General features: G+C 33.6%; 1 protein-coding gene across 1 annotated transcript in view; it reads left to right on the top strand.

The window, feature by feature from the left end:
• Window positions 1-23,997, top strand: part of LOC143234030 (lysosomal alpha-mannosidase-like) — a 63,143-nt gene extending 39,146 nt beyond the window's left edge. Inside the window, 9 exon segments of the mRNA XM_076471043.1 lie at window positions 7,094-7,312; window positions 7,450-7,568; window positions 7,873-7,974; window positions 12,692-12,779; window positions 14,900-14,986; window positions 20,203-20,439; window positions 22,016-22,168; window positions 22,405-22,531; window positions 23,693-23,997. Coding sequence (XP_076327158.1) covers window positions 7,094-7,312; window positions 7,450-7,568; window positions 7,873-7,974; window positions 12,692-12,779; window positions 14,900-14,986; window positions 20,203-20,439; window positions 22,016-22,168; window positions 22,405-22,531; window positions 23,693-23,811 — 1,251 coding nt within the window. The 3' untranslated portion in view covers window positions 23,812-23,997.
• The last annotated feature ends 750 nt before the right edge of the window (window positions 23,998-24,747 follow it).

Below are 24,747 nucleotides of genomic sequence, written 5' to 3'. Positions count from 1 at the left end.
TGCACAGTTGTAGAATGTCGGTAAGGTTCCGAACCATCCTTGAATGCTATTTTCAAATAATCTTCAATGTTTAGAATCACATGATAGAATTTGATTATCGTCTTCCAAGAGTATTCCTCACATACTCGATAAGGTTGAAGTCAAAATAGGCCCGGCATAGCCAGGTGGTTAGGGCGCTCGACCCACAATCTGAGAGTCACGTGTTTGAATCCCAGTCACATCAAATATGCTCGCCCTTTCAGCAGTTTAAGCATTATAATGTGACATTCAACTCCGTTATTTGTTAGTAAAAGAGTGGCCCAAGAGTTAGTGGTATGTGATGATGAATCTGGTCTTATGCTGATAAATTTGTAGCTTTGCGCAAAATTCAAAAAGAAGCAGGCAGACAAGCAAGAAGTCAGAATACTGTGAAAGTAATTCCATTCCTTTACGTTATTCTTAGTCTGGGGATGCTTCAAACAATGGGCTTAAATCAAGAACAATCTCACCAGCATACGATAGTACAGAGATCGTTAAGGAGATGTGGTTGCTATCACCTGTTACCTGTAAACGTTGGTAAGCAATCACCTTTGCTAAGTTTTATTCACATCCTGTTTCCAGTGTTGCCATGTGTACCGGATTCTGTGCGAAAATGGAAAGCATCAAGTATCAGGTTATGTCCATATGAGTAGAGGCCTGTTATCTGGCTGCAGAGAGGGACCAGATTCATATACAAAGTAGCACCTTGTTACACATGTTATCTATCAATTAGATACATTCTTGGCGCTATTTCAAGAGAGATGTTCTGTCTTGTTAAGAGCGAATTTCATCTCACGGATCATCTGGAACACAGACGGACATTGTAAAGTCTGTTTATAGCAACGTTTATACCTATATAACCAGCATCCAGTCATGGTAGTGAACATTTGATTGAATCTTGGAGACAACACCTTATGATTGCAGAGAGCATGAATCGACAGACAACGATCTTCTATTTGTGTTAACGATGATAGCTAACCTTGTTCTGAAGGTCATCTTTTTGTGCCATCCATAATAGTCTACATTGTCAAAGTGTTTAGACAACGCAAGAAAATTATATTCTATTCTTTTTTGCATTTTAGTTTGAAAATTCACAGTAGTGATTATAATGTTTAATAAATATATATTTATTTTCAATATCTGTAATGAGGAGCACGTTAGCTTAGTATATGTATTTGAGATTATTACAGATATTTTAAGTAGATCGAACCTCGTAAAATGTTATTAGGATTACGGCCGAAACTACAGCTGAAATCAAGACTCTAAAATTGAAGATTCTAACTATTAAACGTTTTTGTTTTATGACACTTCTTACTCTTTCTCGTACTGATATATTAAATGAGCTTCGTGAACTACTGGATCAGTTTCTAGTTTGATCTATTTAGGCAGCTTGCTTTATCGGAAATTAATTATACTTGGTTCAAAAACAGTTACACATTCTGGTTATGATATTCTGACACACTGATTCAGAAAGCAGATCTGGTTCACTGGTTTTCTTCTTTTCCATAACTCCACACTAGAAAAACATCCACTAGTTAACGTTAAGGTCCATCTGTTGTTTCTGAACACTTTGGGGTATTCTGAACTCTGTTATTATCTTCAAGGCGGTTAATGAGACACAATTCTGTAGAATATAAATTACCACATCATGGACCATTTGGATCCCTGATTTTCATACTGAGAGGAATGATCGAAAGATCTCATAACAGTGGGTTTGGACTTTTTATAACTATAATCTTACTTGTTTTTAGAACTTCTTTGGTGTTAATTAAATTGTTAATAATAACAGTGGAAGAACATCTTCAATTTGTATTTGTAAGTTCAAGTTACTAGCCGATATCCTCTTAGCTTGGAAGGACCAATATTTATTAACAGTCGAAGTGACTATCACACCTCAAACGTTTGCACTAATTTACTAATAATATTCACGCGGCAATGTTTCATTCATTGTATTACATGTTTATACGACTTCTGCGGAACATCGCGAAATTTAAAACGTAGAATATGGAACTTCATTAACAGCAATTGGTGATACTTTACATTATGGCATGCTAATACATATGTACATATTATTAATTCGACAACAAGCGTGACATGGGCTTATGGTTAGGGTGCTCGACTCGCAACCTAAGAATTCGAATCCACATCACTTTTCACTTGGGAGCGTTAAACGTCCGAGCAACTCTTCTACTCGTTTGTAAAAGAAAAACCCAAGAGATGGCGGTAGGTGGTGTATACGTACCTGTGTGTGTGTGTTTTCTTATAGCAAAGCAATATTAGGTTATCTGCTGAGTCCACCGAGGGAAATCGAACCACTAATTTTAGCGTTGTAAATCCGTAGACCTAACGCTGTACCAGTGGGGAACGAATACGTACCTACTCTCTAGTATGCAACTTCTAAATTAGGGAAAGTTAACGCAGACGTTTAGTTTAGCACAAAATTCAAAACAACCAGTACTCCCAAAACTCCTCTTTAGATTTAAATTTACAAATTTTATTCATATTAATTAGCTCTGGCTAGATGTTATTAAAAATGCTGCTTATGGTATGTTTTGAGTAATTTTAAATGGATTTATTTGTTTGTAAAAAAAGTAAGTAAAAATCACCCATGTGAAAACTAAGCTTCTTGAATACGCTAATAATATATTATCTTAAATATCTAAAGTTTTCAGTGACTTTCTATTATTTGACATGGTTTTCAGAGTCAAATACTTTGACCTAGTGGCTTAGAGGTAAGCTTAAGAGCTCGTAACGCTAATATTGTTGGTACGATACAAATGGTTGATAGCCCATTGTGTAGGTTTGTTGCCTTAGTAGCAAATAGAAATTCAAGGAGTTATCTCTTCCACAGGTATGCCCACTTGTGCAATGCTATCGTAGAGTTTGGAATTCAATAACTTCATATTTGTTGCGTATTTGGAAACTATGAATAACCTTGGCACTGGGAAGGTTGCTTATTTATAAAAATGGCAGTTAAAGTTTGTTTGTTTGTTTGTTTGTTTGTTTTTTTGCTACACATAAAGCTACATAAATAAGCTATCTGTGCTGTGGCCATTATATCAAATCCCGATTTTTAGCTAACGATGTGTCACCAGGGGAGAGGCACTGGTTTGGTTAGTTTCGATTATCGCGCAAAGCTACACGAGAGTTATCTGCGATAGCCGTCCTTAATTTATTTAGCGGTGTAAGACTAGAAGTAAAGCAGCTAGTCATCACCACCCACCGCCATTTCTTGGGCTATTCTTTTACCAACGGATATTGGGATTGGCCGTCACATTATAACGCCCCCACGGCTAAAAGGGTGAGCATATTTGGTGTGACGAGGATTCAAACCCGGGACCCTCGGATTACGAGTCGAGTGCCTTAACCACCTGGCCATGCTGAGCCAGAGATGCAGTGAAAAAACTAATTAACTTAAATGTGATCTTCAACAGTATTTAGTTTAATAAAATGTAACCAACAAGAGTTTTTGTTGTTTATGTTGGTGTCTTATTACCGCGACGCGGCATGGCCAGGTGGTTAAGGCACTCGACTCGTAATCTAAGGGTCGTGAGTTTGAATTCTTGTCGCACCAAACATGCTCGCCCTTTCAGCCGTGAGGGCGTTATAAAGTGACGTTCAATCCCATTATTCGTTGGTAAAAGAATATCCCAGGAGTGGCGGTAGGTGGTGATGACTAGCTGCCTTCCCTATAGCCTTACACTGCTAAATAAATTAGGTACGGCTAGCGCAGATAGCCCTCGAATAGCTTTGCGCGAAAAAAAAAACAAACTTATTACCTCGCATTCTGAAAGGTCCCCCGCTGGTACAGCGGTAAGTCTCCAGACTTACAACGCTAAAATCAGGAGTTCGATTCCCCTCGCTGGACTCAGCAGATAGCCTAGTGTGGCTTTACTATAAGAAAATATACCCAAATATACACGAATTTTATAAACAAACACAGTTTACAATTAACAATGATATGACAAATTATCAATAGTTATATTATTTCACGAATCTAATGAACTAAAAGTCGCAAGTAAATCTAATGTTTTGATCGGTAAATATCATTAGGCTGTGTTTGGCACTCGGGGGGACAACAGTAAGTCTATGGAATTACAACGCTAAAAATCCAGGGATCGATTCCCCGCGATGGACACAGGAGATAGCTTTGCTGTCGAACAAACAAATGAGCAAGTGTTGTGTTCAAATTCTAAGTTCGTCTATTAAAAAAAAATGTTTTTAAAAAAAATCTCTCATTTGTTCATTCTCCGCCTAGATTCGTGAAACCAAACATGCGAACGTCACCAAAAGATAAAAAGTCATATCTAGCAGCAATGTATTCTCACAGTTAATGAGTTTTGTCCTTTAATTCAACCAAATCACGTGCACATGACAGCTCTAACTCATAAGCAAGTGTACGCAGAAGATGTAATTATAATAACTAATCCGTTAGGCGCTACAAACATCCAGACCAGAGAACAGACAAAGGTTGTCTTTAGTGACAGATGTGAAATTCACATGTTGAACTTGTGTAACTTTCTCTCCCCCTGTGGCAAAACGCTGTGGGAAACATAGGCTAACCTGAGCTCTGAAAAAAACTAACGAACTATGGATTATCCTGATTATCTAATATGTATGCAAGACTTCATTCATAATTTTCAATGTACTTAGAATATTGCACTATGTATTTGAAAAAACGATATACATGTGCAAACTTTCACGATAAATCGCAGAACCTCAAAAAATTAAGTGTGAAACCACAGATTTTATCAGAGAACTATCACTTATTAAAACGAAGTTAGATTTTGTTTATTGTCTCTTTGTAGTTAAGCACAAAAGACTATCTGTTCTCCGTCCACTACGGGTATCGAAACCCGGTTTCTAGCATTAAGGGTCTGTTATATTTACGGTGATTCTCTCGTCGTTCAAAGAGAAATTAATAAAACTATAACGTCTGTAATACGGAGGGAATAATTATCTTAACAATTAAATTTAAATTACTTATGACTAGGATTTCACCTTTAAAATTAAGGTCGAGTAAGCATGCGTCCTAATATTTAATAAAGGATAAAAAATATTGCTGTTTCAAGTTCGAATCTTGTGTTAAGAGACCTGGACTTTGCTTTATGTTTTACTATCATCATCATGTATATCCCATCAGCTATCCAGGCGTCAATACTACATTCATGTGATAGCTTAGTCACTGAAGATCTTATTACAGTCAGGTGATATATTGGTCACTAAAGATCTTATTACAATCGTGTGTTTACTTGTTCACTTTAAGACCTTACTACAGTCATGTGATAACTTGTTTTGTAAACATCTTATTACAGTCGTCTGTTTACTTTGTTCTCGGTAGATCTCATTACAGCCATGTGTTTGCTTGTTCTCTGTAGATTTCACTTCAACCATGTGTTTGTTTGTTGTGTATAAATCTCACTTCAACCATGTGTTTGTTTGTTGTGTGTAAATTTCACTACAGCCATATGTTTGCTTGTTCTCTGTAAATTTCACTACAACCATGTGTTTGCTTGTTCTCTGTATATCTCAATACAGCCATATGTTTGCTTGTTCTCTGTATATCTCACTGCAGCCACGCGTTTGTTTGTTTTATATAGATCTCACTGCAGCCACGTGTTTACTTGTTCTCTGTATATCTCACTACAACCATGTGTTTGTTTGTTTTATATAGATCTCACTGCAGTTACGTGTTTACTTGTTCTCTGTATATCTCACTACAACCATGTGTTTGCTTGTTCTTTATAGATCTCACTACAACCATGTGTTTGCTTGTTTTATATAGATCTCACTGCAGTCACGTGTTTACTTGTTCTCTGTATATCTCAATACAGCCATATGTTTGCTTGTTCTCTGTATATCTCACTGCAGCCACGCGTTTGTTTGTTTTATATAGATCTCACTGCAGCCACGTGTTTACTTGTTCTCTGTATATCTCACTACAACCATGTGTTTGCTTGTTTTATATAGATCTCACTGCAGCCACGTGTTTACTTGTTCTCTGTATATCTCACTACAACCATGTGTTTGCTTGTTCTTTATAGATCTCACTACAACCATGTGTTTGCTTGGTTTAAAGAATTTTCTATGATTAGGTTTCTGCTAATGTTGGACAAGTCTATTTGCTCCTTCAAGATCTTCTCTAAAATATAACTGACATCTTATTTAACATTTAATAATTTGTTGTATCCTATAGTCAACGCTAAATTTGTTTGTTTGTCTTGGAATTTCGCGCAAAGTTACACGAGGGCTATCTGCGCTTAACGCTAGATATACTTGTATTATGCAGTTATGTTTCATATAGTAAAAAATTAATATTTTATACTAAATGGTCTTAATAAACAAACTTCTTAAACATATAAAATCCTAAAATGCTTTTCGTCTGTTTATTAAAAAAGCAAACGTGTTAAAACAATCCCACACATAATTTAGTGTTAATTTACTTAATAGTATTTCGTTAAAATCATGTTTAAAATGCATAGTAATGATTATCTCTAACAGATGCCGCTACTCAGCCACGTGGAAAAACGAGATGGGCAAAATATCACATATGAGAATGAATACTGGAAAACAGAGACAACATGATAAACATGCAGTATGTTAATTTCTCCAGTAATTATTTTCATATTAAATGTTTCCACGTGTCCACCAGTCAGGTGTACCTCAGTTTCATGTAGATAGTGATAAAGTATTCAAAGCAAGTGCAATAAAATAATTCTGAATTTACAAATTTAACTAAACTGTTGAAGTTTCATTTGGGACTTTATCACAAACAGGGACCATCACGAGGTATTGTTCCTGAATGAACATTTCAATGATTGTACAATAATATATATTTATTGTGTGACGTAACAATAGAAATTAGTAAAAGAGGATATTAGTTCATCAAAAAGTGTTTTTTTTTTTTTCTGTGATGTTTGTTGAATATGAACGTCTTGGTATTTTCATAAAAAAATTGCAAAGTAACAGCTCTGGGTATATTCAACCTTTCTTTTTTTTATGTAAAAAATTCTGAGATGATTAGAATATCCAGGTCAACTGTGAATAATGAAATTTCTTTTAACATTTAATACAGGATGTGACAGTGGTAATAGATGGGAAAACTCGACTTCTCAGAGAGATGCACTTGTCCAATGGTATCAAACTTCCGGTCAAACAATTCTTTTATTGGTACCAAGGCATGAGTGGAAATAACTCTGAGGCCCAGTTTCGCGCTTCTGGAGCTTACATCTTTCGGCCTAATGGTACTACTCCTTATCCCATAGACGGTAATGTTACAGTGACTGTAGTGACGGTAAGTAACATTTAAATAACTTATCTACTTGATGGCTTACAGTATGCCAATACGAATGTTTTTATTTGTCTGTCTTTGGTTGACAGTTAGCGCCCCCTTTGATGAGTAATATAAGTTTGTTTTCCTGCATATCACAGGGACCACTAGTAAAAGAAATTCATCAGACATTCTCACCATGGATTAGCCAAGTAATTCGAATTTATAATGAAACTAAGTACGCCGAACTGGAATGGCTCGTAGGTCCTATTCCTGTCAAGTAAGTTGTAAACATATGTCTCCAAAAACTAAACATCTTTATCGTTTTTACATGTTTATTATTTTATCATGCATTTTGATAATCGTTATCATTATATTAAATTATAAGCAGTGTTCCTTATATACAATATTAATAGAAAATCATTTTAATTACGCTCATTATTTATTTATGTTTCATTCATTCTTGTATTTTGCTTCGTTTCCTTTTTACTAACAATAATTAGTTGTTGTTGTTTTTGTCTATGTTAAACTTTTTATAATGACCCAATTTTCAATATTTATTGCTTGTTAACTTGGCATTTTAGAAACAACATAGGGAAGGAGATAATTACAAAGTTTGACACAAATCTTCAGTCAAAAAAGAAATTTTATACTGATGCTAATGGCCGACAGGTCTTGAAACGAGTGTAAGTTTTGTTTGTTTCAATAATAAGTGTTTTTTAGTTTCATTTGCAGTAAACCTTTTTATGTTCATCATTGTTTGAGTTTTTTGTTATTGTTTTTGTTATACATAGATATAAGATCTATAAGGCGGTCATAAAAAATACATATTTAACATTAATGTACCTTAGAAATTGTTTGTTTTCAGGGAATAAAATTTTATAAGAAACATATTTAAAAAATTTTTTAAAATCCTATGTTTTATTAGGGAAAGTTTGTGTATGATACGGAGTGATTCAAAATAATATTATACTCTATAAACGCCTTACAATGGCACAGCTGTGTGTCTTCTGTTACTTATTATAATTTATCCCGGACGGGCCCTCTATGTCATAATGTAACGTATTATAATTTATCTCCAATATTGGATCTCCAATTTGTTATATTACGTACGTTATGTCTTATAGTTTTAAATAACCGGCAATTTTAAATTTAATCTTGAAGTTAATTAAATGTTAATATGTATTAAATTTATAATATTTGCCAACAATATTTATACACAAGTTTTATTTCTTAACATAAATATATTTTAATATATAAATAATAATACAATTTATAACAGCAATTATTACAAATAATGGTTTATATACAAGAGTTTTACCAAATTACAACTAATATTCAGTGTTATATCCGGTCTGAAAGTGAATATTTTATCGACGCTTCATATAAACCAAATTAATTCTATGTTTATACACATGTGTACTTCACTAGACAGCAAAGCTAGCTTGCATCTTCGCAGGTATATGTAAATTTTCACTGCCGAAGCTATACAATGTCTTCGTCAAAATACTAATGTCCAAAGTGTATTCTCTGAAGTCGAACGGTTTGTAATGTTCGAAAGTTATTTAAGTTTCTAGTCAAGTATCTATAGTTTTCCCAATAAGTGTTTATTACAATTATAGCTTCCAAGACTACTGAATGTACCTGACCAACAATATTATTTATAACTGTCTCTCAGTTATAAACTTTAAGTTTTAGAAAGTTCAGTTGACCCAACAATATACGAAGATACGCTAGTACTTTTGTAAAACATATATTGGTAATTTGTACTGTGAAGAACCCTCTACAAATTTAGATAATAGGCGGGACTTTTGCAATACACATTTAACAATATAAGTTACATACATTTCTAAATATATATTAAACTGAAACAAACATATATATTAAAATTATATTAAGCCTACCACACGTCGGACTTACATTGCTGGAAATTAGGTTTCGATACTCGTGGTGAGAAGAGCACATATATAGCCCACTGTGTAGCTTTGTACTTAACTTCAAACAAACAAATACAAGTTACACTGAAACCGCTTGTCCCTCTAGTAGCACAGCGATAAGTCTAGAGGTTTATAACACTAAAAAACCTAGTTTCGATACCCTTGGTGGATACAGCACAGGTAGCTAGATAGTTTATTGTATAGCTGTATGCTTAACTACAAAAAAGAAACAACTTTTTCTTTCACATTTGGGCCTAACGTCGCTCATTGGTTAACGTACCGCCCTGTGTGCTTGAGGTTCCGTGATTTACGTTCCTTTATTAAAAAAAAAACCAACAACATCGCCCTCTGTACTTTGAGGGGTGTATTATAAGAGAAGTGACAAAACGTATTATCTGGTATAAAAAATAGCCAAAGAGTTGGAGGTTGGTGATATTCACTTGTTGCCTTAGCTCTAGTCTGTCACTTGGAATTTAAGAACAGAATCGCAAATATCCCTCGTCTAACTTTGTATATTACTCAACAAACAAACAAATCTCTCTAAGTTCAAAATGTATTAAAAACGATAGCATAAAATAACATATATTACACAATACAATCCAAATAAAGATATAATAATAGTGACAAACCATTTACCTTAAGTTCAGCGGTAAGTTTATGGGCTCAAACTGGAGTTTGATTATCCGCAATAGACAAAATGCCCAAAGTCCATTGCGTTGCTCTGCGCAAAAACAAACCAAAGATTTATTTACATTAAAACATTGAAATACACTGTTCAGACAAGTAAAGTCTAAGCGAATAAGTCAAGCATTGTCACAGAGAAAAACATATACAGACTGAACGGTCAATTGAACTAAAACAAAATACAATTAAACAAATATAACGAAAGCTAGTAATAAATTATAGTAGTGGAATTTATATAATTAATTTAATTATCTTATATTGTAATATATCAAAACACACGAAAGGTACACTCTATAAATACCCACTATTTTAGGAAGGAAAAAAACAGCAAAGGGAGCAATATGTACACATTTCTGTTGCTCCAAATCTCAACACCGTGTATAAAATAAGGTTTGTTTGTAGTTAAGCGCTAAGATACAGAAATGGCTATCTGTGCACTGCTTACTAGGGTTATCGAAACCCGGTTTCTAGCGTTCCACGTCTGTAGACATTCCGCTGTACTTTTGGGGAGATGGACTTCCTTGTTGGAAGAGTAGCCCATGAATTAGCGGTGGATGGTGATGACTAGCAGTCTTTCCTTTAGTATTACACTGCTAAATTAGGGATAGCTAGCGCAGATAGCCCTCGTGTAGCTTCGTGCAGATTTCGGAAAACAAATAAACAAATTATTGGGGAGCATCTAATGAGGACACACAAAATAGTTGTATAAAGCTATAAATTTAACTAATGACAAAAATCACAGAATTGTATCAAGTATACTATAAAATCGACGAGTTTCCTTCTCATGATACATATGCTATTTCCAAGGGATCAAAGTATAGAGCTAGATGCACGATTACTTAATTTCAAATAGTTCTTGATTAATAAAATCATAACATAAAATGGAAAGGAATATTAAGATTTATCTATGAGGTTCTGAAAACGACACAACTGCACAGATGCTTGGATCTTACATGCTTATCAAACACAACTGCAAAGATGCTTGACTGCTACATATTTATTAGACACAATTACACAGATGCTTGGCTGCTACATATTTATTAGACATAATTGCACAGATGCTTGGCTGCTACATATTTATTAAACACAATTGCGCAGATGCTTAGCTCCTACATAGTTATCAGACACTACTGCACAGATGCTTGGCTGTTACATATTTATTAAACACAATTGCGCAGATGCTTAGCTCCTACATAGTTATTAGACACAACTGTACAGATGCTTAGCTCCTACATAGTTATTAGACACAACTGTACAGATGCTTAGCTCCTACATAGTTATTAGACACAACTGTACAGATGCTTAGCTCCTACATAGTTATCAGACACTACTGCTTGGCTGTTACATAGTTATTAGACACGATATCCATAACTTAAAGAACAACACAAATTTATGGTTGTCTTCCCAAATTTTTTATTTTATTCTAAGTTTTAAATACATTAATATGTTTAACAATATAGAAGATAATATAAAGATTTTTTAAAATTTAAAATTAGTCTGTTAACTCGATACCATTCATTATGATGATTAACATAAAATCTGATTTTATTTATAATTGCGTTAAATAATATTTATATACAGTAAAAAACTCGTCTGTTCTAATATACAATCCTGAAGTATTCCTTAGTCAATCTCAAGTACGTTTGAACTGTAGCTCAAGAACGAAACATACTGTTTACGACAACTTTGTAACTTCTTTAAACACAGACCTCAGATACCACAATGACGTAATATATATAAAAGGTATTTATCTTTGACTGTGTTAAAAGCCGTTTGATAAATCAATAAAACATTCTCAATTTTTGATCGAAGGCTTTCCACGAAATAAATTAACGCAATTTGAACACCTATCCCGTTACGAATATCACAATTTTGATTTCATGACAGAATTTACTGATTATTTATAAAAATCTTGAGTTGGTCGTTGAGTGACGTAATATTCAGAAACTTTTATTTCTCATCTTACTCTCTTTCTTTCATCACACAGGATATTATTCATAGGTTTTTATTTCCTTCACCAGCATGTAAATTTTAGTGAAATGAAGAAAGCATACGTGAATGACGTAGAGACTTTTTAAAGGACTTCACATAAAAACCTATAAATACTTGGTACACTGAAAATCAATAAACACGGTGCAAAATAGATGATTCATATGGCAGCTTCGTTTAAGAAGAGGCTTAATATGCAAAATTGAGCTTTTCTATCATGATTTTTGAAACATAGTCATGAGTCTTACTTGGTTGTCAATATTGTTTATACAGTCAATCTCTAGACACTCGGTCCAACATGACTAGGTGGTTAGGGCGCTCGACTCGTAATCTAAGGGTCGCAGGTTTGAATCCCCGTCACTCCAAACATGTTCGCTCTCTCAGCCATGGGAGCGTTATAATATGACGGTAAGTCCCACTATTTGTTGGTAAAAGAGTAGTCCAAAAGTTGGCGGTCGTTAGTGATGACCAGATGCATTTTCTCTAGTCTTACACTGTTAACTTAGGAACGGCTAGCACAGATAGCTCTCGCGCAGCTTTGTGCGAAATTCAAAACATGTAAACTTTAGATACAGTTTTATAAAACCCTAATAACCTTGTTTTCAAAATTACGAATGAGCTAAATAATTTAGTGTAAGACACTGTTTTATAAAAAAATTGAAACTGACGTATTTTTAATTCATATTGGATACACAAGGAATTGAGTTTTCATAACATTTCTGTATATTTATGAGAAAGTGATAAGGTTTACTTGGAGAATGTACGTTAACAAACAAAGTTGTTGTTTTTTCAGGCGAAATGAAAGACCGACATGGAGTTTGAATATTACCGAACCTGTCTCAGGAAATTACTATCCAGTCAACAGTAGGATTTACATTAAGGCAAGTGTTAATAAAACAATATAATGTTCAAATTTTAAAGTTGAATGAAACTTATGACAACTGCAGAGATTGTTGGCTTCTACACAGTTATTATACACGATATCCATACATTAAACAACAAAACAGATTTATTCGTTCCACAACATAAAAATTTTCTCAACCCAAACCATCCGTTTTTACATGTATATAAAACAGATTTGCTGTTGCGTTCTCAATGTTTTTGTTTTATGCTAAGTTTCAAGACAATTAACATGTTTAACAACATAGAAAATAATATAATAAGAACTTGAATTGCCTTTAAAACTTCACCATTTAGTATTTAGGTTGAGTTGTATGTTTTAAATATTATAATAAATATTTTACAAAATATTTTTGATTATCAGAAATTGGGCTTATTATAACGTCATCATTTTTAAGTATATTTATTTTTATAATTTTTGAAAGTATATCAAGCTTTATGCTTTGCATTACCTAAAATTATATTTATTAACACACTTTAGTTTTCTTTAAGATTAGTGATGTGTGTAAACTTTGCAATGGACAGATATATGCAAAATGCAAGTACATCGTATAGTTTCGTAACATAAAAAACAAATAATTTTTTAAACAATGCTGATTTTATATTGCTCTAAAGAATAACTTTCTTATCAAATAAATTATTGTTAGTAACTTGAGACAGTTACAGTTCAAAGATTAAATTATCTCCCTGGTGTAGAATATATTAACGTTCTTTAGATTACGTAGAGCTAGCTGTTGGTTTAACAGCATGGAACATTATCTAAGTATTACAAGAGTTGAGAATGAGTGATAAAAATATAAAAACAAACACAATTCTATTACCATCATTTTTTTCCTATTTCTCTCTCAAAATGTGTTAGTTAAACTGATTATTTCACCTTCAACAAAGAAAATCAGTTTGTTATTAGAAAGTTCTAAGACGTTATTATTAGTAGCTTTTTGTTTGTTTGTTTTTTAATTCCGCGCAAAGCTACTCGAGGGCTATCTGCGCTAGCCGTCCCGAATTTAGCAGTGTAAGACTAGAGGAAAGACAGCTAGTCATCACCACCCACCGCAAACTCTTTGGTTTATCTTTTACCAACGAATAGTGGGATTGACCGTCACATTGTAAAGCCCCCACGGTTGAAAGGGCGAGCATGTTTTGTGCGACTGGAATATTAGTAGCTTTAACGTAAATGTAATTGTTTTTTATTATTTTTACAAACGGTGTCTTTGTAAAATGTCAAGGAGAACATATATTTAGCAGAAGAATTACAAGTAAACATAACAATAATCTAAATATTAGATAAAATACAAAGTTTAATATATTTTAACTTAGGAAATAGTACAAGTAATGATTGGCATTTCATGGAAGATTTTTTGCATCATTACTCCAATTGTTTCTTCACTTATTTGTTGATAATTAACTGGTGGTTCTTGTTTGAGTTGTCTCCAAAATCTAATATGATTCTGGCGTGCATCTTCGTCAAGATTATATCTTTGCGTCACTGTGTACAATGGTTCCTCTTTTGTTTGTTACTGCTTTTCCTGATTCTCTTAAGGCTGAACGTCTTTGTTTAAAGTGTTTGTACAGTACGTGGTTTTGGAAGGTACTGCACACAAAACAGAGGAAGTCCAGTTTCTTAGTAATAAACATCACGTATGATTCTGTTGTTTTATGCGGACAAACAACGCATGAAATATTGTTGTTCCTTGGTAATAACACAGTACATTTGATAACATGTAACAGAGGTGATTATGCTCTTAGTAACAAATAATCCATATAATATTTTACTTCATTATTGTCACATGTGTTATTTATACGTGTATTTTTAACACATAATGATAGACTATATTATCAACACTTATGTGATGGCAATTAAGCACAACGTGAACATAAAATAAACGTACTAATCTTTACTACGGTAGGGTTAGCACATGTAACAAATGAAGCATGTGTATCAATCTCCACTCAAGTAGGGCCAAGTACACGTAAACATGAAATGAATGTATCAGTCGTCACTAAAGTAGGGTCAAGCACACGTAAACATGAAATACGTGTATCAGACTCAGCTAAAGTATAACCGTTTGAAATGTTTTGTTTCTCTGTTTTTATTTCACAGGACGATTCAAGAAACATTCAACTGACCATTCTCACGGATCGGTCGCAAGGAGGTTCAAGTCTGAGTGATGGATCAATAGAATTAATGGTCAGTACAAGTTTCTGTTCATTTATTCAAGTGAAATACATGTACTTAGACATCTTTTTTTTCATGGTTGTATACAACGACCATAAACTAGCTATTAGGAATAGTGGGTTTTGACTTACTATATACAATTGTTGTTTTTTGGACTGCATACTTTCTGACTCTCGATTCACGATTCGAATTAATTTTTACAACAAACCATTTATGAATCAAATGGTTGCATTTTTAAGAAGAAGCAAAGTTTGTTTGTTTGTTTGTTTTGGAATTTTGCACAAAGCTACTCGAGGGTTATCTGTGTTAGCCGTCCCTAATTTAGCAGTGTAAGACTAGAGGGAAGGTAGCTAGTCATCACCACCCACCGCCAACTCTTGGGCTACTCTTTTACCAGCGAAAAGTGGGATTGACCGTTACATTATAACGCCCCCACGGCTGAAAGGGCGAGCATGTTTGGCGCGACGGGGATGCGAACCCGAGACCCTCAGATTACGAGTCGCACACCTTAACACGCTTGGCCATAAGAAGCAAAGTAGCATAAGGACAATGCTTATCGGATTACCATTAGTAAGCCCACAAAAAGAAAAACTGTGGATAATCAGTAAATAAATAATAAAATTTCTTTTGTAACAATTAAATATGATATAGGGATAGCTATGCCAAAACATACAGAAACAAGATAGAGGTAAATGCACAAAAATCACTGCATACATAGCCAGTAAGTACTGAGTCAATCTTACAAATTTCTGGTTGTTAGCCACTGAAAGGCTGTATCGCACTGTTCAGCTTAAATGCCTTTATTAAAACCTGGATTCATGCAGCTGACTGGAATTCAGTATTTAGTTGTAACTAAAAGATATTCTTGGAAATATTTGGTTACTTCGAATCCCCGTAACACTAAGTGTTCTCTCTCTTTCAGCCGGGGGAACGTTATAATGTGACGGTTCAATTCCACTAATCTTTGGTAAAACGGTAGTCCAAGAGATGGCGGTGGGTGGTGATAACTAACTGCCTTCCATGTAGTATTACACACCCAAATTAGGAATGGTTAGCGTAGATAGCTCTCGTGTAGCTAAGTGCGAAATTCTCAAACAAACAAACCCTACATCATACTTGAATTTTGCATCCAAAAAATACTAGTTTACTCTCTGTTTTTTAACAGTTTTATTGAAGTAGGTTCATAAGTGAACATTTGTTTTATTTTCATAAGTAACTTGTAATATATATTGTTAACAAGAGTATTAAAATTATGAATGTTAAGGTGCTGTAGGGATCCTGCTAAAAAAGAGTGAAAACCATAATCACATATTTATACATTGTTATCTTTCTTTGGCCTACAAATAAGTGTATAAAGCTACCAAATATGGATTAAACTTTATAAATTCGCTATTATGGTTTTAATTCTTGTTTCATTAATTTTGTGGCAGGATCCTACTTTATTTTAAAATTCATATTTTTAATGCTCTTGTTTGCGTAGTTTTATGTTAACCTGTATAAAACATAAACTTTACCTTTAGAAACTGTCGCATGCTTATCCATCTATATGTATCGCCATCTGTTGGGTTGAAAATATATTTAAGTACATGCATGAAATGTTTACCATTTATATTATAGATGTATGTTCCTAATTGTTATTTTTATAGTTACAAAAGTTTTTCTATCTTACTTTACTGGTTGGTGGTTCTCAATTTTGATATTTCGATAAAAATAATTTATATACAAGTGTATCATCCTTATATTCATGTTTTTATTCTTTTTGGCACTGCTGTTGGTTTTATTATTATTTGTTTTATGACGAATTTTTCTCCTGACTGTAAATTAATGTATTCCATGAATACGTGTAAAAAATGTAATATTATATGTATTGATTTTTCTTTTATTACCTCACTTCTTCAAGACACACAGTAATATGTCTTGCAGCTAAAAAAAGAAAAACCTCCAGGACACACTATGTATTGTTAACTGGAGTGACAGTGTAACGATTTTCCACTGTCTTCAGCTTGAACTTATCCAAGCTATCGCATATATTTTTAGTAAATATACTTTTACTTCACGTATCAGATTTCAAGGCAAACCATTAAGATATTAAATACCTCTCAAATCTGACGAACTTGTTTGTGCATGCCTACGCAAAACATCACTTAAGCTATCGGTCTAATATTTTTACTACAGCTTCAACTTAGAGTAAAATGTACCGTTTTCAGACTTTTGTCATTCAGGTTAAAGACGGCTGACTTAGAGAAGGAAAACTATAAGATAAAAGGGCGTGCAGGTACATAAGTGTTGGTTAGGCCAAGCAAAGTAGATTAGCAGTTTCTTGCTCAAATTTTTAAAACAATCATACGGGTGGAAGGTTATTATTAATTATTCATTGCCAACTTTTCAGCACAAATTTACTAAATTTTATGAAATTATTCTAATTAACGAGAGTTGAGCTTCACGTGATATCAACTCAAGGTATTAGCATAAATAATGATGCTTTATACGGCTGTACCGATTATATGGAGATGATTACAAGAAACTGTTAATCTAAATTCCATGGCATTACTATAAGAGAAGCTATTAGCACTTCCTTTAGAAAGGAAGGACTACTACCTTATATTTTAAACAACCCAGTTGGTTCTGTAAAGTAAAAGTCCGTTCTGAATAATAGAGTTGCAATCCTAAGGTTAATAATCGTTACTATCAAGTGTCATCAATTCATATTTTTAATGCTCTTGTTTGCGTAGTTTTATGTTAACCTGTATAAAACATAAACTTTACCTTTAGAAACTGTCGCATGCTTATCCATCTATATGTATCGCCATCTGTTGGGTTGAAAATATATTTAAGTACATGCATGAAATGTTTACCATTTATATTATAGATGTATGTTCCTAATTGTTATTTTTATAGCTACAAAAGTTTTTCTATCTTACTTTACTGGTTGGTGGTTCTCAATTTTGATATTTCGATAAAAATAATTTATATACAAGTGTATCATCCTTATATTCATGTTTTTATTCTTTTTGGCACTGCTGTTGGTTTTATTATTATTTGTTTTATGACGAATTTTTCTCCTGACTGTAAATTAATGTATTCCATGAATACGTGTAAAAAATGTAATATTATATGTATTGATTTTTCTTTTATTACCTCACTTCTTCAAGACACACAGTAATATGTTTTGCAGCTAAAAAAAGAAAAACCTCCAGGACACACTATGTATTGTTAACTGGAGTGACAGTGTAACGATTTTCCACTGTCTTCAGCTTGAACTTATCCAAGCTATCGCATATATTTTTTAGTAAATATACTTTTACTTCACGTATCAGATTTCAAGGCAAACCATTAAGATATTAAATACCTCTCAAATCTGACGAACTTGTTTGTGCATGCCTACGCAAAACATCACTTAAGCTATCGGTCTAATATTTTTACTACAGCTTCAACTTAGAGTAAAATGTACCGTTTTCAGACTTTTGTCATTCAGGTTAAAGACGGCTGACTTAGAGAAGGAAAACTATAAGATAAAAGGGCGTGCAGGTACATAAGTGTTGGTTAGGCCAAGCAAAGTAGATTAGCAGTTTCTTGCTCAAATTTTTAAAACAATCATACGGGTGGAAGGTTATTATTAATTATTCATTGCCAACTTTTCAGCACAAATTTACTAAATTTTATGAAATTATTCTAATTAACGAGAGTTGAGCTTCACGTGATATCAACTCAAGGTATTAGCATAAATAATGATGCTTTATACGGCTGTACCGATTATATGGAGATGATTACAAGAAACTGTTAATCTAAATTCCATGGCATTACTATAAGAGAAGCTATTAGCACTTCCTTTAGAAAGGAAGGACTACTACCTTATATTTTAAACAACCCAGTTGGTTCTGTAAAGTAAAAGTCCGTTCTGAATAATAGAGTTGCAATCCTAAGGTTAATAATCGTTACTATCAAGTGTCATCAATTCATATTTTTAATGCTCTTGTTTGCGTAGTTTTATGTTAACCTGTATAAAACATAAACTTTACCTTTAGAAACTGTCGCATGCTTATCCATCTATATGTATCGCCATCTGTTGGGTTGAAAATATATTTAAGTACATGCATGAAATGTTTACCATTTATATTATAGATGTATGTTCGTAATTGTTATTTTTATAGCTACAAAAGTTTTTCTATCTTACTTTGTGTGATAAATGGTGCGACTTAAAGGAATGAATTCAAAATTGTCGGCCAAATCGGTACCTACATTTATAGCTTTTTGTTTGTTTGTTTGTTTGGGAATTTCGCACAAAGCTACTCGAGGGCTATCTGTGCTAGCCGTCCCTAATTTAGCAGTGTAAGACTAGAGGGAAGGCAGCTAGTCATCACCACCCACCGCCAACTCTTGGGCTACTCTTTTACCAACGAATAGTGGGATTGACCGTCACATTATACACCCCCACGGCTGGGAGGGCGAGCATGTTTAGCGCGACGGGGGCGCGAACCCGCGACCCTCGGATTACGAGTCGCACGCCTTACGCGCTAGGCCATGCCGGGCCACATTTATAGCAATGATAAGAATTTTAAACCTAATATTCATTCATTAGTTAGCTAAGCCGTGTATTTTGTCTTATCCACCATCATGCCTCAAACTGAACGAAGATGCGGCTAACTAATAATTGAATATTTTGCTGTCGTAACTACTTCCCAGTTCTCCACTTTACCAACAATAATACACGGAATCTGACAAGCTGTGAAACACTCGCTAACAGCAAGTGGGTACTTAAGTATGACTATACCTTAACTTTATCAATTATTTGTAAGCGTCGTAGAGTAACAGGTTGAATACGACATCCATTTTTTTTTCTCGGTCCATTCCTACAGTATATTATGTTGAAGTAAACATAACAATTTAAATAAATTTTAAAGTACCTCTGTACTGTCATGAGTTTTTATGTATTTTTCCCATTTTTTGCTTAGATTTTGTCACGTGTTTCAAAATTATTTTTGTACTCGATTCAGTCGGCTTTTCTAAATAAATTGTTTCATGTTTATTATCTTACTGCTCATTTTTAAACCTTTGTTAATCTGAGATCTGCCATTTTCTTTAATTCTAAATTTATTTTTAGATCAAATGACATAGGATTGTGCCTTTTATTCCGTCAGCATTTATCAACTATGTGAAAATTCGTACGAAATTATTGTTAGACACCGAACTTCTAATGCTATACTCCTACATTTCTTGCTTTATGCTAGATCCACCGACGTCTTTTGTATGACGACGCTTTTGGTGTAGGCGAACCACTGAACGAGACAGGAGTTGATGGACGTGGACTGGTCGTTCGTGGTCGTCATTTAATTCTACTTAGCTCTACGTCTGTTGCTGGGAAACTACAAAGAGAGTTGTCTGAAAAGCTTCTACTTCAGCCCTGGCTGTCGTTCGCCCCTTTCTCAGGATCAGAATATGAATGGGCAAAGCAGTTCCTTATTGAGGTATTGCATTATTTGAACGTATGTATAAACACTATCTTAGAAAACTTAAAATGAAGTAAAGCCAAAAGACATACACTTTTAACTTCTCTTCGTCAACGTAGTACGTTTGTATTTCTTAACTCTCAGATTACTCATTTGCTTTTAAACACTTTACTGTCAGTGAGGGATATATATTGAATGACATTCAGTGTAAAGAGTTGAGAAAACAATTGAATAAAATCGATTATTTTACACGTAACCCACATAGTGGCAATTAGTGATATTAATTGATGGTACTTTGTTCACGCTTCTCTGCGACTAGTATGATTGGGTTTTGGATTTTAAATTTCGCGCAAAGCTACACGAAAGCTAGCTGCGCTAACCGTCCTTAATTTAACAGTAAAAGACTAAAGGGAAGGCAGCGAAAAATGGGATTAACAGCTGCAATGTAACTCCTCCACGGCTGAAAGGATGAGCATGTTTAGTGAGACGAGAATTCGAACCAACGAGTTGCAGATTGCGAGTAGAGCGCCCTAGCTACCTGGCCATACCAGGTTAATTCGTACGTTATTAGGAACTTAATAATTATTAAAATCATGAACACACAATCAACTGAATGTGTAGGCAGTTTATAAAATTGTATAAAATATTCTGATGGGGTCCATATCCCAGGATTAATATATGTTTCTAATGAGAAGTTACTTAAATAACTGAAAACTGATAAAAACAACAACTTTATTCTTGCTTAGTATTTGAATTATTAAAAACTAGAAAGTTCCTAACGTTTGTGATCACGTAATATGTTCTTAAACTTTCCGGTTTAAATCGCTTCAAGTTAGAGTAAACGTTAAACATTTCTTAACATAGATTTACAAACAACAACTTATCCATAATTAGGTTAACAAGTTTTGTTTTAGTGCTATGCGGAAGAGAGCGATAATCATTTTAAACTCTTGATACGTGATATAACATAAGAAAGAGATACAAACGACCATTATATGAGTGCAGCATCCTGACAGTTAGTACCTGATTCTGATAAATACGATATTTTTTATTTGACCCACATTGTTTGAAAAACGAGATAATCTCGTTATTTCTCTCAACTCTTTGCTAAAAGAATGAAAGCTATCATGCAAATGTCTCTGTTCACAATGTAATCATAACAATGATATATTTCTTTTATATGAAATACAATACATGCTGTTTTGAATATTACGAATGACAGACAATGTATATCTTTCAACTCATGTGAATTATACGTACACTTTACTTCTTATGTTTTGTATGGTCTTAACTGAATACAATTTGAATGACTTAGAAAGAAAGAATGAAACTCATTTTTTGTGCAATTCAAATGCTACTGATTTTATCTATCAACATAACTCTATAAGATATCTTATTTAGTGAAAAATAGGTTTTATATGACTATTAAAGAAACACATATTTCCAACTAGCAAGGTTACTTTGTTGGCATTACCGTATTTGTTTCCACGTTAGGATTCTAATCTGAAATAATTTCCTACACTGAAGTATCAATCACTGTATTAACTTTACAAAACATTCCTTTCCAAACATTTGATGTATATTTTTAAACCAGTATTCAGGATTAAAGCGCCCTCTTCCACCTAATATTCATCTGTTGACTCTAGAGCAGTGGAAAGGAAGGTCAGTCCTCTTGCGTTTGGAACATTTTTTCGAAAAAGCTGATGATCCCAGCAGCTTGTCTAAACCTGTCAACGTATCTCTTAAGGCAAGTTCCGTTTACGGTAATTATTGTATTAATTAATACTAATGTACCTGAAATTAAGACTAACTCATGTGCTTCCATTAAGAAAGTATTCAGATGAGAGCTCAGTTCCTCAATCAACTCATTCTTTAGAATTAGTGTGAATGACAGACTTTTTTTCGGAGCAACAGTTTAAACGAACTTCTGACGTTATTTGTTAGAAATAAATGTCGATAAAACTCTTTTATTTTTTCTTTCAGGATATGTTTACACTTTTTGACGTGGTGAACGTGACAGAAACCACACTTGGAGCTAATAAACCGCTACAAAATGCCTCAAGGTTCACTTGGCACACAGAAAACTCGACACGCATGAACGTCAATACAGGTCGGTTGACTGTTTAGTAAATTGGTTCTCTCTCGACAACGAGCTCGTTTGTGGGAACTATTGTAAATTACAAACTAAAATCGTGTCAATGGATTTTATAATATATGAAAAAAGAAAAAATTGCTCCTAGTGGCTCAGCGATAATTCTGGAGACCTCTAACGCTAAAAACCGGGTAATTCGGAAGGGCTGTAACCACAAAAACCGTGTTTCAATACCCGTAATGGGCATAGCACAGGTAGCCTATTGTGTAACTTTAAAAATTACAAAATGAATAAACAATAAAAAATTAGTTTAGAAGCAAGTACAAAATCGAAAATTCATAGAATTTGTAACTTCATAATTTTACTACCGTTGAAATGTATGTAAAATATATATATATATATCTTACTATGTAAAGCCTTACTAAGTTTCCTTTCTTCTAACCATAGTTTCATTATAATATACAGATGTATAAAAGTCATTCTTACCATTCTGGTTGTAGTTTTAAGTATTGTTTTCTTTCTATGTCAAGGCCCGGCATGACTAGGTGGTTGAGGAACTCGACTCGTAACTCGACGGCCACGGGTTCGAATCCTCATCACACCAAACGTGCTCGCCTTTTCAGCCGTTGGGGTGTTATAAAGTCACGGCCAATCCCACTATTCATTGGTAAAAAAGTAGCCCAAAAGCAGCTTTGTACGAAATTCATAACACACCAAACCTTTCTATGTATTTAGACATAAAACGCGTAAAATTGTAATTGAGTGACACATCTGCCCTTTAACAATAAACATTTCAGGTGAGCGTAACATTCCATTAGTCAAATAAGGAGATTTACACTCCTTGTATGATATAGTGAGGCGAACGTGTTGTATAGTTGTAATGATTAGTTTTATTAAATACGTAAATTATGTGAAGACTGAAAAACAAATATTCAATGAGGACAAACGCTTTCGCCAAATTTTTTTCTTAAAATTCCATTAAATTTTTGCTCCTTTACATTTATATTCTGTGTTTTAATTTTTTTTTCTAAACATTTATTAGAATACAAATGTATAAAAACAATTTAATAATTCGCATAAGCTTTAATTTACGAACAGTCCTGTTAGAGGATTTACAGGATGTAACACTACGGAATATTAAGGTGTTAAATTGTAGTTTATTGTTGTTGTTTTTCATAGGTCGCCAAAGAGATGTTCCTGTAGGCCCTGAATTTAACATTACTCTAAATCCCATGGAAATCCGAACGTTCCTCGTGACCTTGAATGACAGCGTTAAACAGCTTAAATCAATTTCCTGATCACGTGTAATGCATCAAAAAGAACTCTCTCTTGACTTTTAAATAATAAATAATAAAATAGTACGTTAAATCAGAACTAATTTAAGCTTATGCGAAAAGTATCATTATTAGTTTTTCATTTTGATAGAATGTGAGAATTATGTAAAAATCCGTACTTGAAACCTGATTAAAATTTATAATTAAAACTCAGACATATATGAAACAACTGTGTAATTTATTTTATACCAATGCCTCTTTACAATAAACACACGACGTTGCATTTAATATAGCTCAAAGTTAATTATAATATAGCTCAACGTTAATTATAATATAGCTCAACGTTAATTATACTCAGTTTGGTATGAAGGCCTTTGTTTTCCTTGCAAAGCTTTCAATAATCGTATGATTATTAAGAATACTGAGCTGATACGCTTACACACACACACACACATATAAATCTCAAACGCAATAGGCCCGGGATGGCCAGGTGGTTAAGGCACTCGACTCGTAATCTGAGTGTTGCGGGTTCCAATCACCGTCACACCAAACAGCTGTCGAGTTGTTATAATGTTACGGTCAATCAAATAGCTATTTGATGTCAAGTGTCAACAAATATGAAAGAGAAACGAATCATACTTAATAATAATGAAATATATTCACTTGTAAAGAGAAATGTTATGGTATAAGGTTTCATGGTGTTTTTACATTAAAATGGCGTTGTTGGAAGAAAATAAAAACAAATATCTAACAGTATCACCGAGTGATGCTAAACATGTTCGTTGTAGTGGATGGAAAGGTCTTGTCAGCTAAAGTTCTGTCTTAAACTTAGCTTTGTTGGGGATGGTATGTGGCAAAACTACAAATATTTACATTTATGTTATCTGGCTAATATTCTTTATTAAAATGTAAAGTATTAGTTAGATTACAGACGTTTCTATATCAGTACATTTTTAATGA

This window comes from Tachypleus tridentatus, chromosome 12, assembly GCF_004210375.1.
Source record: "Tachypleus tridentatus isolate NWPU-2018 chromosome 12, ASM421037v1, whole genome shotgun sequence".
In the NCBI taxonomy this organism is placed as follows: Eukaryota; Metazoa; Arthropoda; class Merostomata; order Xiphosura; family Limulidae; genus Tachypleus; species Tachypleus tridentatus.
The sequence above is the reverse complement of the archived record's forward strand: the minus strand, read 5'-3'. Positions and strand labels throughout refer to the sequence as shown.